A 19,127-nucleotide genomic window follows, 5' to 3' on the forward strand; every position below is an offset into this window, starting at 1 on the left:
CGAAACCATAGCTTTCTCGACATCTTACCCATCCGGGTCTGGAACACGAGTACCGGCTTACCGATTCTGAACATCTTTTCGTTCCCTTTTTGGTGACGATCCACAAACGCTTTCCTTTGCTGTTGCTCTAGTTCTAGGTGCATGATGCTGGCTAGCCGGTGTTCTTCCAATTCGCACAACGTGCTTAACCGGATAGCTTCTGATTCCTTCTCATTTAGGCGTTCCCGAATCTGTATTCGTAAACTCGGTACATGGAACTCTACCAACATCACTACTTCCAATCCGAATGCTAGGCGAAACGGTGTGGTGCAGATACTCGCCTTATATGCCGTTCGGTAGGCCCAGAGGGCATTGTGCAGCCTTGTATCCCAGTCCGTCTAGTTCTCATTGACGATTTTTCGCAGGATGTTCTGTAGTGTTTTATTTGTTGACTCTGCTAATCCGTTCGCTTGCGGATAATAGGGAGTGCTCCGTTTGTGCACCACCGCATAAAATGTCGTCAAACTTTCCACTACTTGCCCTAAGAAGTGCCCACCTTGGTCACTTATGAGCTCTATCGGACATCCATACCGGCACTAGATGCATTCATATTAAAATTTTGGCGTGGATGTCGCGGTGTTGTCGCGTAGTGCTTTTGCTTCCACCCATTTCGTGCAGTAATCCGTAGCGACAATCACATACCGGTTGCCGGTTCTCATGGCCGATGGTTTGAATGGACCGACAAAATCCAGCCCCCATTTCTGAAATGGTTCTAACGGTAGCACGAGCTGATGAGGCATTTTGGCTTGTTCGGTTGGTTGGCCCATTCGTTGACATAGGTCGCATTCTTTAGCGTACCGGACTGCATCCTTCAATGTTGTCGGCTACCATAGTCCACTCTGCCATATTTTCCTTGCCGTAGCGTCTCCGACATAATGTCCTCCAGCCACGCCGCAGTGTGCTTCGCGCAATATTATTTCCTTTTCGTCGTTGCGCACTGCACGCCGCCATATGCTATCTGCGCCTTTGTGGTACAGTGTGTCCTGTAATAGACAGAAGTGCCGGCTTTGAACCGCTAAGCGTTTCCTTTCGTCTCTGTTCATCTCCTCCGGAGGTAAGCTGGTGCTCAGAAATTGGTGCATGTTGGTGAGCCACTTGTCTTCCTCTGCGACCGTACTATCTGATGTCGTTTCTGCTGTGACTCTAAACAACTCTGCATTCGGAAAGTCGTCTGGGACGCCATCACCGGTTTCGCCCGAATCCAACCGGCTTAAATAGTTTGCTACCGCATGTTGTATGCCGGGTCGGTGGAATATCTCGAACTCGAATTCTTGTAATAGTAACGTCCACCGGGCTAGCTTACCGGCGAGTGATGCTTTGGATACCAAGTAGAGGAGCGCCGAATGATCTACGTGAAAGGAAAATTTCCTTCCCAATAGATAGTGTCTAAACTTGGTGACACTGTAGATCATACCCAAAGCCTCCCTTTCCGTCGTGGAATAATTATGTTTCGCTTGGGATAGCTTCAAGCTAGCATAATAGACTGGCTGGTACCATTTCGGTTCTGTCAGTTGCATCAGTGCACTCCTGATTGTGATGTCGGACGCGTCAACGAACACATGGAACTCTTTGGACCAATCCGGAGGTTGCACCACCGACGCTTGTGACAACAGTACTTTTAGTGCCCGGTAAGCCTGGTCTTTTGTGTCCGTCCATCAGAACGGTGTCCGATGTACTACGGCATGCAATGGTGTAGCCAGGTTTGCCAGATACCGGAGCATTCGGCTATGCCACTGAACTTGTCCTAAGAACCGGCTTAATGCCTTTGCCGTGGTTGGTGCCGGTGCCTCCAGGATTGCTTTTACTTTGTCTGGATCCACTGCGATACCGTCCTTGCTCACTATGTGGCCTAGTAACGCTCTGCTGGTTACTCCGAACACGCATTTTGCCGGGTTCAGGCTTATTCGGTAAACCCTACATTTCTCCAGACATAGTCGGAGGTGCTGAGGGTGATCTCCTTCCTTGCTATAAACAACGAAGTCGTCTAAGAACACCTGCATGAATGCCGGAATGAATTCTCCGAAAATCTCCATGATGATCCGCTGGAAGGTTGTCGACGCCGTTTTCAGTCTGAACATCATCACTACGGCAACAAAGACTCCCCATTCGGTGACAAAAGCGGTTTTCTATTGGTCGGCGGGGTGCATCTGGATTTGATTATAGCCGCTGAAACTGTCCAAAAAATTGTACACCTTATGACCAGCGACAACATCCAGGACTCCATTCGTGAATGGAAGTGGGAAGGTGTCCGTTACCGTAGCCGCATTCAATTTCCGGTAGTCGACGCACACTTTGATCTTACCGTTCTTTTTGGGTACTACCACTATCGGGCTGAGCCATGTGGCTTTCTTTATTGGTCGGATGAAGCCCACTCTTAGCAACTTGTCGATTTCTTCTTTGACTTTTGTTGCGTAATTCGGGTTCATTCGGTAACGCCGTTGCGCTACCGGTTTGGCGTCTTTACTCAGATGTATCTGGTGTTAATACAACTAAGGATCGAGTCCCGACATGTCCTCGTAGGACCAGGCGAACACATTGTGAAATTCTTTTAGGAGTGTGATCATTGCCGTTTTGTTCTTCGAGGTCATTTCCTTGGCGATGTGCACCGGTCTTGTGTCCTCAGTGGTACCTAGGTTTACCTCTTCTAGTTGGGATGCTTTCACGCGCTGCGATACTGCCATTTCTTTTTCCAGTGCCTCCTGTGCTTGCTGTAATTCCCGGATTGCTTCTTTATCCGGTTCCTCGTCGGTCCCGTCTGGTTGCAGTATGTATGGTGATACTGCTTCGGCTACATCAATCTCGAACAGAGGTACGATCTTCGGATTTTCCTGTAAGTATTGATCAACCTCTTCATCCGCCAATCCTTCCAGCATGTTGACGCATTCCGCATATAGCGGCGTTGACTCCTTGCCGGTACCAGATCGTGGTTGAGTCGGTACTCGTACTTTCTCTTTTCCACGCCGGAACGTAATTATATTCTTCCTCCAATTTTGTTTTATGTGTGCTGTTTTTAACCAAGGGTGTCCCAACAATAGTGGGTAAGCTCCCTAAGCCTGTAGCTGGAGAACTACTACGGAAACCCGAAATGTGTGACCCCCGATGGTCACTTCCAGATCACGTATTAATCTGGTCGGTTGTACTGAGCTTGTGTCTGCCATCCGAAGCCAAAACGGGCATAGTTCCCAGTCATGGATTCCTAGAGTGTTACACGTTCGAAGGTTGATCACGTTCACGCCGGATCCTCCATTGATAATTGTGCCCGGTAGCTCCTTTCCCTTCATGATGGCTGTGATTGCCGGACTGCTTGTGTCCACCACTACCGGTCCTTCCTCCGGATTTGAAAAGAATGCTGGAGCCGGTGGTGTGTCAGCTGCCGTCCTTCCAGTCTTCAATCCTTTCGTGAAGCGTGGTACCAGTTGCAATAGCCGGCCTAACGGCAACGTTATTTGGCATTCTTGTAACGCCTGCCAAGTTGGGTTTTCGGCTGCCCTGGGCCGGTGAGGTCTTCGACATTCTCCTTTTGTTGTTCGAGCTCTGCCACATTCCGCTCATTTGCCTTCTTCACCCATTCGGTTGCCTGCTTCCAGATGGCTTCTTGAGTTTCCCACTCCGTGGCTTTGCCTTTTGATCTTGTAGTGACTTGTTGTATGTCCGCGACTTCCGCGTCTACCATGTTCACCGTTGGTCGCTTGTCGTAGCTCTTCGCCGGACATTGATTACTATAGTGGCCTTCTTGCCGGCAATAATAGCAGTATAGCTTCTGGGTGTTGCTGGATTCAGCGTGTGTGCTCGGTGCAGGTCCTATGGTAAGTGCTTGGTTTTGGTCCGGTTGGCTGCTTGGAGCGCCCTTTTCCGGTTCCTGTGGGTGACCCCCCTTTTTGTTGAAATGACGTTTCTTGAAATTCTTTTTGTTTCGGTAACCTTGACGGTGTTGGTCGTCATACTTGCCATAGTCGTCCCGTCAGTGGAGTGCTCCCGGTTGTATCTCTCGTACCGTCCATTATAGTCCCGATATCTATCCTGTCTGTCATACCGGTCATTAGCGTCTCTTCGATCGCTGTACCAAACATCTTGTGCTGGTCGGTAGCGTTCCTCTCGCCGCCAACGATCTTCTTCTTCCTCCTGGTTGCTCCATGGTTCAATTTGCCGGACCGGTGGTGCTTGCCGATTTAACAAGTTATACTCATACCGTTCCATTGTGTGACTTCTGGAGTGGCAGAGCAAGCATGGTGCATTCCAGTGCCGAATGTCCGGCATTCAGGCATGTCGTACATTGAACTGCTTGCCGGAAACGAAGGTCCTCTTCCGTTGGTAGTGCATGCTGAAGTGCACCCATGGTTAGCCATGAACTTGAGGTTTCCATTTCCCGAACTCGGTCGATCACTTGATCTATGTTGCTGGTGTGGAAATCAATAATGGTGCACACCGTATGTAAGGGTTCCTGGAGGGCTGCTAAGAATATGGCCTTTGTTTCTTCCTCCGGTGGTGTTCAGTTGAGCTGACTGTGGATCCGCTGTAACCGGATGACAAACTGTTGAATGTTCTCTGTTGGTTCCTGCCGGATACTGTAAAATAAGCCTACCATTTCCCGTTGGTCCATCTCCTTGCGAAAGAAATGCAAATTTTTTGTATTTAATGTTTCAAACGTGGGGATGGTGCTGGGATCTTGTGTTCGGTGCCATCTGGCGGCAGGTCCCTCCAAGGTCATGCCGAACTCTACTCTTTTTGAGCGTTCCTCCTTGGCTGCATTTAAGCGTTGGGACACATGGTTCGCCTCCCAGGTCTGCTAAAACGCATGGACGTGGGCTTTCGCGTCCGGATCATCCTGGTATCTGGGATATTGGAACGACATATCGTCGTTTGGTGTCGGTACACGGGCTGGTGGTGTCGGTGGTCGTTCCTCCCCTTTTGGTGTCGGAGGTTTTTCCCGGTCTTCTATCGCCGTCGGAGGTCTTTCCTACTCCTCTTTCGGTGTCGGAGGCTTCTCCTCCTCGACTTCCGGTGTCGGAGGTCTTTCGTCCTCAACTTCTGGTTCCGGAGTGTGGTCGACTTCCGGTATCAGAGGTTCCAACCTTGTCTATTATGGTTTCGGTGTCGGCAAGGTATTCGACTCCTCGTCCTCGTTCGCCTGGGGTGTCGTTACTGCTGCGGTAGTTCGTCTGCGCGTTGTATTCCCTGTCCGAACCCGATTTAGATGCCGAAAATGCTTCGGATTTGCCTTCCCCCGCTGCCAATGCCTGGAGAAGGGATTCCGCTTCCCGGAGGTTGCTTAGGCTGATTCCTTCGTCCGGGTAGGCGTTTTGTGGTAACTGAAGTGATTCCTTGGCCACTCTTCGAATCACCTTGGAAAATGAGCGATCCGCTCTGATTTCTTCTGCCGCTTGCTAGAAAGCATCTCGCTTCCTCAACCGTTCAGCAAGTCTCCTTGCTCGCTCTGTAACCGGGTCGTTCGTTGGTCGCGTCATCCATTCCCATCGATGTTTCATCCATTCCCGTCAATGTTCGTTGCGATTGTGCAGGAATCGTGGTCGCCAAAAACTGTGTTAATCCTTAGGGCCGGACAATGGCCTAACACAGGGTGTCTCCGGAAGACACTTCACCAAAGGGGTGTTACGGCGAGATAACTTAAGACACAACGATTAATCCGACTTAATTGGCTACTTAGCAATAAGGCATTCACTTAATACACGCGTAAGATATAACAATTAGTATAGAATGGTAATCAATACGTGAAGATAAAACAAGAAGCTTATATTAATTCTCCGTCAAAGTTATACATTGTAACCGGGCCTTTATATAGGTCACCAGTGTTGCGTACAAAACGGTGCCAACCGGCACCTGTTCAGAACCGGTCCGGATCCGGATCAGCATACCGATTCCGGTCCGTCCGTTCACTACATAATTATAATCTATTTTACTTAATTAAAATATATTCCGAATAACCATCCCTTTCACATTCTGGTCTTTAATCCTTTATCGGCCGGGTAACAGCCTCTAGTTCGTTCACCCTCAACTGGGGACATGCTTGCTGGATTTGTCTTGAGGATGATGTGGTGAAATACGATGGCACATGCGATGCTAAGTACAGAGGGGAGAATGGCATTGTGCAGCTGATCAAGGACAACATGGTACCTACAACTTGTGCATAGAATCAAAAACTTGGAGATTTTTGGATGTTGCTTGCCCCCATTACTATATGGTATATATGGACAACAAAGTGTATCAGGGTATTTTCAGCACACAAACGCCCCCCAACTGAATCGATTAAGCTAATCTAGCACACATTAATAACTACACTAACAGCTCAATATGAGAGGATTGATGGTACTAATGATGCTGTAGAACTAATGAGGCTGAATTTTCGAAAGCGATGGTGTACTACACCGATGGCTGCAGCAAATGGAATGGATATACTATGGAAGTATGAAGTACCCAAATGGTTGTTCCCCCCTCCCATTAGATGAACGAGGGGCGTGAAAGACATAGCATGTGGGATAGTGAATGTAGGTGATGTGCATGAAAGGATGGCTAGAGCCATATGTGAAAGTGTAAGATAAATAGGCAAGATCTCTTGTGTAGGATAGGATAGTCTTGGCTCAGCCTTCCCAAGAAAGGGATCGAGTTTTATGTATATTTTAACTAAAGGAGTATATTCTTTTTTTGGAAAATAAAATAAAATTCTACACCTCTTCAAAGAATGATGTATTTTGAAGCTGTACAAAAAGGTAAGGACAAGGATATTACATTTTCGACAAAGCTCAACAATTTTCTATTGGTATGTGGCCTCTTGATAAGCAAAGGAGCTTTATCTTACCAAAGTTAAGGATTATTCTCATGTACAAATTGAATAAGTTTAGAGATCTCCATTTTTGCACTTCAAAGGATTTATTGTCCCATTCCTTTGCTTTCTCAAATTGATACAACCACCAAAAAGTCATTGTTTTCTCACGATGAACTCGTTTTCTTATTATGCAATCAAAGCACACATCAAATTCCTAGATGTTCTAAAAGAAGAACATATCATTCTCTCCTTTTGAAGTAGGACTAATTGCATACTCTTTTTACCACATCATCAATGTCTCCATCACTAACCTATTGTCTTTCCACATAACTAGTATCACATGCAATCCTCATTGGTACGTCCAACTTGTGGCCTATGTGGATTACTAGTCGTAGACGTTTGTGTACTAAAGGATAAATGCCATTGCCTTATATTGGGAGCTCCTTAAAGAGAAAAGGTCCATGGTCTAAGTGAGACACCCTTAATTACAAACCCTCTCACATTGTTTCGCATCCTCATAATTATTATAACCATCTTGTTCCTTTTCTAAGCAAGTGGTAAGAATTGCCATCTTGGGGGACGATCTCATTGAAGTATAAGAGACTTGAGGGAGGTTCACTTACAAGTTTTTTCCTTCAAATATATAAATCAAATTCGTTGTACCAACAAAAGCCTTTCTAAAACAATCCGGTACAACCTATGTCTAACCCACTTCATATGCAAATCCATCATATTTTAGTATCCACAAACATTCTTTGATGTCAATGGGATACCTCACTAGGTGCTTCTTGAGAAACACAAGACTCACGTCGACTGTTCTTTAGTGTTGGTGTTAGACATCTATTTCCTTCACTATTCAAGATGTCTTGATATATTGTCTACATAAATTTGAATTGTGGTTGTATCATCTACTTAGATACATACCAAAAGAGTTAAATGCGGTTGAGTATGCCACAATGGATTAATCTAACTTTGCATTTATTCGAAGACCACACACACAAAATAGAAAATCTTTTAATGTCCATGAGGAGGCCAAATTTGACCTGTGGGACCAAATAAACATATAATCTTGTATTTGACTCCTGCCTAAGAAGAGGGGTTACTAATCTGTCATAAAAACTCTCCGTGTGAAGATAATGCACAGACTTCTTGGTGGGATTGAGTATGACACTTACATTATCACGTTTGTCTAATAAGTCGTCATACATCTCGTCAATAACCTAATATGTTGAGCATGCAAGAAGTAAGTGATATTCATCCTCCAATAGGTTTTCATTGTATACTTTGCATATCTTCATATTATGATGATGATGTCATGATACTCCTTCAACACCTAACTTGTGTGAGAAATTTTAAGGCTCTCAGAGTAGTGTAAAACGTTCATGGGGGTAGTAACTTGTGGTTGAATATGTTCTAGCATTTTTACCGTGTATTGGGACCAAAGTTGGAAGTTAACATTTGCAATACAATATTCCAATTCTGACATTTTGCATCTCGCTACTTCATCCTTAGTGTCTCTATTAATCTAGCCTCAATGATCACATACTACACAACATCAACTCCAATACATCTTTTATTCCCCATCTTTTAAACCATTTCATAAGGTCACATGCCCAACCAAATGAGAGGATTTTGCTCTCATTGATTTTTGTACCTTGCATCCTATTTTCCAAGCCTATTTTGGCAATATGTGATTAGGCATATTCTTTACCTGTATGATATACTTGTATACACTTTGACTGGCTAGTACATCTATAGGTTGAGGATTTTACACCCAATCGACTAGAATGACAAGATAGGATGTTGAGGATTTTACCCCCAATTGTCTACATAAGAACAATTTTTTAATTTCCTCTATTTCATTCCATCACTAAGTGAGACAATGCCACCCCATACTTTCTCCCCAAGAAACAACACTTGGACCACCATCTCAATGCATAACATCCATTTGAGTGTTATTGGTAAAGCTAGTTGAGTTTTTATGTCCCAAGTTTGGGCATTATTGATTGTGAAAATGTTGTGTACAAGTTGAAGGAATTAATTTAAAGAAGATGCAACTCAAATACCTATTCTTGTGGAAGACTATCCATTCCTTGAAACCACTTGGGATTCTATAGACTATCTCAAGAATGCACGAGACATTAGAATTCGATACTAGAAGAAGAGACATTGTCATGGCCACTAACAAGGATTTGTATGACCATATAGATATCGTTCAAAATATGACAAGGGCTAGATAGGGATAGCAAGGGATTGAGAATCTTGACAAATATATGCTTGTGAGGTGGCACACATAGTCATGCATTGCATATCTAATTGTATAAAAAGGGGATTTCACCCTAGTTGATCACACCCTTTCAATGGGTTTTCATTTAGGAAGCGAACATTTTACCTTTTGATGACATAAGATTGTGTTCAACCATGTTAGGTATTGGGGTGTGTAGTACAATTGGAGTACGAGAAATTGGTTCTTGTTTAGTCTTAGTGGAATATCACAACAAACACAAAAATTGAGAGAAATTTTGATTTTGTAACTTACACAACTAGGCTCTATCAAAACCTTATCCTTATAAAACTAAGTCTTACAACACCTTATAAGGTTTATCTTGCCATCCTCTCTATTGTATTAGGGACAAGGTTTTCTTGTATTGACATGTTTAATATATAATTGAGAGAGAGAGGGAGAAGAAGAAAAAGGATGAGAAGTAATAATATAGTATAACATCCAAAAAGACCTCCGAGGCTAGTTAGAAACGTCTCTTATACATCACAAAAGTGTCTATATATATATATATATATATAGAGAGAGAGAGAGAGAGAGAGAGAGAGAGAGAGAGAGCATAGCTCTCTTGTTTCAATAAAGAGATATCATACAACATTTGCAAATGAGGATAAAGTAAAGACACCAAAGATTAGGATTTAGTCATGGATGAAATGCATTGTTTTATTACATTTCTTGAACGGTAAGGGCTTCATTATACCCAATAAGAAATGCCCATCAACATGCACTTCAAGCTGGGTACACATTTAACCTCCGCTAGCTTGCAAAGAGAATATGACCACCAAACTTAGTGAATATAATCATATAACTTAATAAAGAACTCGAGACTATTAATACTGGTATATTTTTATTTCTTATACGAGTCTTTATATATACCAGAATGTGAATATATGGCACTGATTCAACTTTCCAAAATCAATTGAACTTTCGAAATTGCACATGTATGGGTACTCATTCAACTTTCCAAAACGCGGCTGTTTTCAAATCGTCTTCTTCCATTTGTTTGCTGTTCTTTTCATGATCATATGAAACTGGCCTTTCCCCTCCAAATGATACGTTCAATTTTTCTTTGTCAAAAAGTTCTTCCATTAACCTAAGACTCTCTGGGTTGGAGTACACAAACTTCACTTTTTGGTAGGTTTTTGGGTCAAGGAAATGTCTCACCACCTATCAAAACAAAAAGTTGGCAATTGGATACACACTTGTTCACATTACATGACTAACAACCTATATCTGATGTCTGTGTATGCGTCTACGTATATAGACCTATATGTATATGTAAGTGTGTGATATGTATATGTACATATACATGCCTAATGTCTATGCATACCTACGCATGTAGATGAAAATCTACTGTTACATAGATCTATATGCATACATATGTATGTGTATGTGCAACACACATATATTTATGTATATATGTACGCACATATAGTATTTGCATGCACACATATGCATGCATGTTCTTTTCCAAGATATCAATGCCATACCTTCCAAAAAGCTTGAAAAATCCTTGGAGGATTGTAAAGTATCGCATATGCAAGCCTTTCTGGATAGTGGTTTTGAAGAACATTGGTAGTTTCATAGGTTAATTTTACAGACACAGCCGTGGTAAATGACCATCCCGTAAAATCAATTAACCAGACCATTTGTTCTTGATCAGGAGGTAAGTTTATAACTGCATTCTCTAATAAGTAAATCAAATGCCGAATTTGACCCTCAGGACATTTAGTATTCTGTGGATACAGATAGTAAAACAGATGCACATACAGTCTTTAGTTTCTCATTGGAGACACCAGCAAGTTCATTTTTGGGGAGAAAACTCCAAAATATCCCTAAATTTTTCTTTATTTCCTCAAATGCACTTGGTCAACACCGAAACGAGCAATGTTTTAGTGAATTAATCCCCTTTTTGCAGTTATATACTGTGCAATGTGAGCAATAATATGAACAATTTATCCCATTCTTCTCTCTTCCTGAGAACTGACCTAAAGCATTCAAGGAAATAATGAAAAATCATTTTGGGGGAGGAGGGCATTAAAAGAACTCAGGGACACTTCAGAGTTCTGCTTTCTTTCTTTCCTTCTTTCTTACCTGGTTTGCTGGCACTAGCACCAAGACAGTTCTTCCTTGTTTATCGAAAAAATCAGCTCGGTATACTTTCCCTGTTTCGCCTTCTGTTGCTACATCTTTCTAGATAATTTGTGTTGTTAAACATAATAGTTAGTCTTTTTCATGTATCATGTATAATGTGATGAATACTAGATAATCATACAAAACTTACCCATCGGATCTGTTCTGGTTTGTATGATGTTCTCCAAGCAAGAGTGTCTTCGAGCATTTTCTTCGACTTTTGCACATCCCAATTCCGTGCTATAAGGTACCGTCTCAAACAGTCATCCGAACAATACTTCCGTGCAATATGATCAGATACTTCTTCACTGATAGATAACCTCAGTTCATTCACCTGTGGTTGTGCATTAAATCCAAGGTCCTTGACTCATGCATGCACAAAAAGAGAAGTGTACTCTAATTTTTTTCATTACCTTATGTTGCTCTTCTTCAGGAGTGTAAACATCCAATACATGAGCTTCATGATGCTTACGCCAGAACATCATGCCTTCGCAGTTCCAAACTGAACTATGACAACATATCAAAATGTAACTGGGCAAGCATGTGACAGATTTTCAAATGATTCCCAATGTTGTAAATTTGTGTATTGTTGATTAATAGAATTCTACATATGTAAATGGCAAAAACAAGTGTAGTCTCCCATGGCCTAGATCCAAGGACCTCTTTGAGAACTTTGAATTTTAATTTTTTATATTGACTTGGGTAAATTTCATGTTTTTCACCTGCTTCTATGTCAGCAGCTATGCAATTACATCAGGCGAAAATTTATCCCTTCACAATAATGAAGGATCCTGTAACCAAAGTCTTCTTTCCATCTTCTTAGAGCTTACTGACTTTTCCAAATTGGTTATCAGACACTTATTACTTTGATACATATCTCTCTTGATCCTTCCATGTTCCCTTCGATTTTCTCTTCCTAAATAAGGACAACTTTACTCAATATATTCCATCTCAAAGAAACACATTTGGGACCACTTGAAATCATATTTACCCTTTGAAAATTCATTATCTCAACATTATAAGAGTAATGCTAATAAGATCAATTACACCAAATAAGGTTCCAATAGTTCTCCGAACAGTAATGGCCAGACTATTGTCATGGGAAGTCTATGAATAAGTAAGAGAGAAGTCTAAAATAACTTTCAGGTTTAGCTTGCCCTTCATGTACTTGTTATGCACGACCTCTCATACCATTTCCAGCACTTCTATAGGAGTTTCCATTGGGCATTCAAATAATAAAGAAAAAATAGCCTTCATTGGTCACACGGTAATACATTTGAGGGCCTTCTTGTACATATTCTTATTCCGTGAAGCAAGAGACTGCAGAGACAAATTTTAAAATGCAAAGAGCCATCATCATCCTCTCATAATGAAGATCATACCCAGTAGAATTTCCACCACTTGCTATATACATCTAGTGTAGTGCTGGTCTAGGAGAAGATCAAACAAATGCATCTCTCCGTTACACTGTCTCAAATACCGTATGAACAACAAACACCTCTCACATAATCCCTTCCAATCAGAACATGTTTCTTAGATTGACCCACAGATTAAAGCATAATGATGCATTATGTGTCAAACAGGTAGGCAGTTAAAAGAAAAACAAAAGAATTCATCCACAATAGAGGAAACAAAGCTGTGTTGAAATAAAAATATAGAGAGGAGGAGGACGATGAATGTACACAGTTCATTCAAAGTTTTACAAATAAAAAAAAATAAAAAAAAATAAAAAAATAAAAATAAAAAAAAAACCAAAATCAAACCATATCTCAAATACATGCAAAACGAAATATATGCCCAAAAGAAAAAACAAGAGGATGAAGATATATTACCACAAAGGGAGCGCTATTTCAATGGAGAGAGGAAGCCATGGCTCAGAGACACAGAGAGTAATAGGAGCAAACAAAATATCAGAGATAACTCATATAATCGATCTGCCCTTCTTTTTGTGTCCAACTTTCAAGATCTAAGTCAAATTCTATTTCTTTTTCTCTTTCTCTTTCTTTTTCTCGACTTTTACCTTTTTCTTGAAGGAATAGTAGAGAGTATTCCTTTTGGTATCGATCCTCTCATGTGTGTGATCTTCTGTGTTCAATAGTTTTTCCAATGTTGGCTTTACTAGACTTTTACCCACGAAATTTTATAGGGATGCTTTTTTTCTTTTGCATTTATTGATGAATTGAGATAAGGGGCAGGACTTTAGGAGAGAGCACCTTGACCTTATATAACTTTCATGGAGAGGGTTTTTTTTTTATAACTATCTGTGCGAACCGAAACCAAAAAAGCCTGCATTTTTGGAAGCCCGCCACTCTTAGAGAGTAAATGATCGTAACGATGGATAGGAGATATATTATTGGCATAGATATTTCTCTTAAGACTGCCCTTGCGAACCGCGGTATATTCTGAAAATTGTAACCTATGGACCCACCCGCCCCCCCATTAAAAAACCATGATATTTTCCCTAGTGCAATTGCAACCATTCCTTTGCTACATAGATAAAAGCATACAAACTAAGGAAGCTACGCCGAAATTTCCATCTTCTCATAGATTCTAGAAATTGTAAATCAACATTCCCCTCGACACTTTGAGCTCTTATATATATCTCCAAGACGTTTGAATGCTTTCGTGGAGTCTACAAACAAGCAATATACTACTACCCTTTTACCTTCAAAATGATGTTTCGATAGATTTTAGTAAGGTTCTTAGAGAATTAAACATGTTATACGGGACAAAAGGTGAAGCTTTTTATTTATTTAAAGAAAACATATCCTTCCATTAGTTTTAAAAAGCATATCAGCTACAAAATACAAAAATGATTGAAAGGAAGTGATTATCCTTCCCCAACCCGCCTTGTGTAAGACAATAACTAGCCATGAATTCTTCGTTTGATAGACTTGATTGAGCCCTTCCTCAATAGTTGAAACATACCATGAATTTGCATATGTTCAAACCAAATCAATCTTCCTCATCATGTTCATATTCAACATATCCAGATACCACCTTTGGGTCATCACATGCATCCAATATACCACCACATTTACAATGACCAAGCATCTTCTATTTTCCATATTCAATGTAAAACTCAAGCAAAGCATTATGGTATAGAGGTCATTTTGTATGCCTCGATCCATGATTCTAGCATGTATGAACATGCCTTCATGTAAAGCCATGTGATCAATACCCACCTTAAGGGATCTTAGCCCATCAAACAGTTTATATGCATCTGATAAACTTCCACATGTTGCATACAAATCAACAATGCTTCTAATGAGCATATTCAAGTCGATACCTAGCTGAGTGATGGCAATATGGATTTCCTTTCCATTCTTTTAACTCAGATGTGTTCGAACATGAAAATCACATCTTGAATGCAAGATTTGAAGAACAATGACGCCATCCATCACATAAGAAGAAATAGACTTCTTCCGAATGCATACATAAGAGCATCCCCCCCCCCCACCTATTTTTGTTGAGAATCGAACTCAACTTCCCATAGAAATAGGTTTATAGTAGAAAGGGCCCTTGCACTAGTTTAGTTGGTATTTAAACCAACCTCTTGTAACTTTGTTATTGTTGGAAGTAATATATAGTTTTCTCATCTTAAGACTCTCTCTCTCTCTCTCTCTCTATTTCTCATAAGCGCTCATACACACACACACACACACACACACACACACAGAGTCCTACCATTGCATACAATCACTCTCCTTCCTTTACATGGTATCAGAGTGTGTGGTTTTCTGATCAAGACTAATCGATTGTGGTGTTCTACATACTGATGATCAACAAAATCGATCCAAGAAACAAAGAAGAAATCATCATGAATACTCAGATGGGAAGCATTCTTCCTACAAAGAAGCTCGACAGGACAAATTTCACATCTTGGGAGTACAAGATGCATCAGTACCTTGTCGGACAAGGATATTGGAGCTATATTGAAGGAGCTCACGAAACGCAACCCAACCCAACACATGCCGACTATCCCGTTTGGGAGCAGGCCGCAAGCCATGTGTTGTATTGTCGTGCATCATGTGTACATGATCACATGCTCGACTATATTCAAGAGGCGAAAACGCGGAAAGAAGCTTGAGGAAATCTCAAGAAGATCTTTGCGGCCAATACGGCTGCCAGTAAGCTTCACCTTCGTCCGGAGTTGAACAATATTCATCAATGGGACATGACAATTGATAGCTATACCTTGAAGATCAAGGAGCTATGTGACGCCCTCGGATCGATCAATGTCATCATCAGTGATGACGAGATGGTGCAAATATGCCTCGGCGGCGTAGCACCTTGATTTGGCTTGATTAGATCGACCATCCTTGCAAGGGAGAACCCTCCTTCATTTTTCGATCTCCAATCAATATTGTTGGTTGAGGAAAATCACGCCCAACAAAGGAGCAATGCACCAGAGGGTCATATGCTCTACTCCTAGTCGGATGATAGAAGAAATTTCGGCCGTGGAAATAGAGGTCGATTCGGACAAGGCCGTCACGGTCGGCAGACCCAAGAGCGTAACTCCCACCAATGGCAAGAGGATAGGAACAATCCCAGAGAGTTCGGCAGAAGGGGGAGTCATCACGCCGGACCAAACAATCGCAATAACCCAATTGAATGCGGATATTGCGGAAAACTCGGACACTACGAAGAGGAGTGCTGAAAGAAGAAGCGAGACTCATGAATTATGCATCGAATTCCGATTACAACAATCGTAGCGGAATGTTCACGAATTACGCGTCAAATTCTGAGGACGACGATCGTAGAGGAATGTGATGAGGCACAAAGCACACTCAATGGCGACACAAGGTGAAACACACGCCCTCAGATAATGTATGGTTCGTTGACTCGGGAGTATCCAATCATATGACATCTCATGAAGATTGGGTCTGGGAATTATGAAAGCTCGAACGGCCCGGATATGTCGAAACAGGCGATGACATGACTCATTCAATACGGCATATCAGGAACGTCCCATTCAAAAACGAAGGCAAACAAATCTACCTCAAAAATGTCTTGCATGTCCCAACCATCATGAAAAACCCGGTCTCGGTTGACCAGATTGTCGAACAAGGCATGCAAGTACGATTCAACATTGACAGATGCTTCATTTAAAAAGACGATCGAGTCGTAGCTCACGGCCGTCGAGAAGGTCAAATGTTCATCCTCAACTCGAGTGAGGTGAAGTCCGCTATGTTTGCTAATGGCATCAAAGTTGAAACTGACTTGAAACTATGGCACAAGCGAATTGGCCACATCAACCTCCAGAAGCTCCAGAATATGCAATCAAAAGGAGTCGTAATAGGACTCCCGAACTTTATCGCAAAGGAGATTGCAGGTGTATGCGAAGCGTGCTAGTTCGGAAAGCAAAGCCGACATCCATTCCCAAAGGAGCAGAATGTGAGCAAAGGGATCCTAGATGTTGTACATTCACATGTGTGGGGACCATCCCAGACGACAACATTCAGAGGTTGCCGATATTATGTCACATTCATCGACGACTTCTCCAGGCATACCTGGATCTACCCGATGAAGCAGAAGAGTGAAGTGTTCAATCACTTCCAAAGGTTCAAAACCGAAGTTGAGAAAACCACGGGTCGTCATGTACAATGCCTTTGATCAGATGGAGGCAAGGAATATTTTTTGGATGAGTTTACGGTGTATCTCCGAAAGGAAGGAATCCGATGAGAATTCTCATGTTGTCACACACCTCGCAAAATGGCGTAGGCGAGGGAAAGAACTGGCACATGGTAGAGGTTGCACGGGCGATGATGAATGAGAAAAACCTGTCGAAATCGTCCTGGGCATAAGCGGCAAACACGGACGTATACCTCATGAATAGGTGCACAACCTCAGGAGTACACGACGAACCCCCCATGAGAAGTTTTTTGGAAAGAAGCCGAACTTTTCACATGTCCGTATTTTCAGCTCAATCGCATACGTGCACATCCCCGACGAGAAGCGACAAAAGCTTGACTCAAAGTCAGAGAAATGTATCCTCGTAGGATGCTCACTAGAGCAAAAGGGGTACAAGTGTTATAACCCCTCAACTCGAAAATCTTGAGTAAGTTGAGATGTCGTTTTCAACGAGTCTGCATCCTTGTACGCACCAGAGACGACTTCGACTTTGATTCCGCTCGACCCGGAATTCGCCGAAATAGAGATAGAAGCCGAAGATTGGCTCACGTGCATGTACGAAGAAAGCCCGATTACGACAAGGCTTAGTGGGCCACAAGAGCCTCCGAGCGTCAATACGGGAGCGCCAATCCCTTACGACTTCAGCTACAACGATTATATGGCGTACCATTACGCCTTTATGATGAAGGTAGTGTTAATACGGGAGCCGGAAACCCTTCTCGAAGCCGTAAGGGATCTGCGATGGGTCAAGGCGATGAATGAAGAAATGCAAGCCCTATGCAAAAACGAGACATGGGATCTCGTTCCTCACACTCCGCACAAGAAAGCGATTGGTTGTCGATGGATTTACAAAGTGAAACACAATGTTGATGGCTCCATAAATCACTTCAAAGCACGACTCGTTGCTAAAGGATACGCACAAACGCACAGAGTTGACTACGAAGAGACCTTTGCCCCGGTGACAAAGATGACAATTGTGCGGACCGTGATTGCAATCGCAACAGCAAAAGGGTGGCACCTCCACCAGATGGACGTCAAGAACGCCTTTCTTCAAGGCGAATTAGAAGAGGTGTACATGATCCAACCACCCGGTTTTGAATCGCGCAATCATCCGAACGTCATGTGCCGACTCAAGAAACCACTCTATGGCCTCAAACAAGCACCGTGTGCGTGGCATTTGAAGATCACGCAATATCTTCATCAAATCGGATTTCAAATGTCAAAGTCGGATGATTCTCTGTACATCCGAAACGAGTCAGATAGCCCGATTGTCATCATCCTATACGTGGATGATTTGGTCATCGGAGGAAAGGATATTGCTGAGATTAACAAGGTCAAAACACTTCTCTCTGGCAGATTCGAAATGAAAGGTTGCACGGGCTCCATTACTTCTTAGGCATCGAAGTAATTCGAACACCAGTCGGGATAATGATCTCACAACGACACTACGTCCTCAACTTACTCAAGTTCGGGATGACGGAGTGCAAACCTGTGTCCACCCCACTTGATCGTAATCTCAAGCTTGATGTTGATTCTGGCACAACCGAGTGTGAGCCAACTCAGTATCGTCAATTGATCGACAACCTCATCTACCTAACCATTACGCAACCCGACCTCAGCTATTCGGTCAGCCTACTTACTACTTAGCCAATTCATGCAGAATCCGCGAAACCTTCATCTTGATTGCGCTAAGAGGGTACTTCGGTATGCTAGTGGTACGATGGATTATGACATCAGATACAGGTCAAATATGATAATTTGACTTGAAGGGTACACAAACACGTACTGGGCAGGTTATAAAGCGGATAGATGGTCAACATTAGGATTTATCTTCTCTCTCGGCAGCAGAGCAATCTCATGGAGTAGCAAGAAGCAATCGACAGTCACACTGTCGAGCACGGAGGCCGGAACACAGGGACGCGGCGGTTGCCGTGTGCGAAGCCTTATGGCTCAAGCATATATTGAAGGATCTGGGCGTACCCATCAAGGATCCGATTCATCTATACTGCGACAACATGGGCAGTATCTACCTAGCACGGAACCCCGTATTCCACCCATGGACTAAGCATTTCGAAGTGCACTACCACTTCATCTCCAAACACAAGCAAGCCGGAGATATAGACTTACATCACATAATCACGAATCTATAGGTAGCCGACATTTTCACAAAAGCCTTGGGTATCGACAAGTTCCGGCAGTTCGCGGCGAACCTTGGCCTATCTATTCCCGACCAGCTGAGCTTGAGGGGGAGTACAGAAT

At 42.6% G+C, this 19,127-nt stretch overlaps 2 protein-coding genes across 4 annotated transcripts in view; both read right to left on the minus strand.

The window, feature by feature from the left end:
* LOC147853516 (protein DEHYDRATION-INDUCED 19 homolog 4-like) overlaps positions 1-19,127 on the minus strand; it is a 75,628-nt gene that overhangs the window by 11,775 nt on the left and 44,726 nt on the right. The gene's annotated exons all lie outside the window — the stretch shown is intronic.
* LOC147853517 (CRAL-TRIO domain-containing protein C23B6.04c-like) lies at positions 9,871-13,182 on the minus strand. 2 transcript variants are annotated; one of them, XM_087332336.1, is made up of 6 exons: positions 13,067-13,182; positions 11,648-11,736; positions 11,386-11,568; positions 11,196-11,294; positions 10,592-10,837; positions 9,871-10,268 (listed from the first exon to the last, which is right to left on the minus strand). In XM_087332336.1, exons 2-6 carry the CDS (start codon positions 11,717-11,719, stop codon positions 10,053-10,055), a joined length of 816 nt encoding a protein of 271 aa, XP_087188462.1. In that variant the 5' UTR covers positions 11,720-11,736; positions 13,067-13,182; the 3' UTR covers positions 9,871-10,052. The 2 variants fall into 2 exon arrangements, with proteins under 2 accessions (XP_087188462.1, XP_087188463.1); XM_087332337.1 differs by having other exon boundaries at positions 11,648-11,728; positions 13,058-13,076.

Source organism: Azolla caroliniana, unplaced genomic scaffold (genome assembly GCF_043228905.1).
Source record: "Azolla caroliniana isolate FFs.n. ecotype wild unplaced genomic scaffold, voAzoCaro1.0.p SCAF_16, whole genome shotgun sequence".
Taxonomy (NCBI): Eukaryota; Viridiplantae; Streptophyta; class Polypodiopsida; order Salviniales; family Salviniaceae; genus Azolla; species Azolla caroliniana.

Coding starts and splice junctions, on each gene's coding strand:
- LOC147853517 (XM_087332336.1), bottom strand. CDS start 11,719: ATGATGTTCTGGCGTAAGCATCATGAAGCTCATGTATTGGATGTTTAC. Junction 11,569..11,647: donor CTGAAGAAGAGCAACATAAG/GTAATGAAAAAA, acceptor GCACAACCACAG/GTGAATGAACTGAGGTTATC. Junction 11,295..11,385: donor AACCAGAACAGATCCGATGG/GTAAGTTTTGTA, acceptor CAAATTATCTAG/AAAGATGTAGCAACAGAAGG.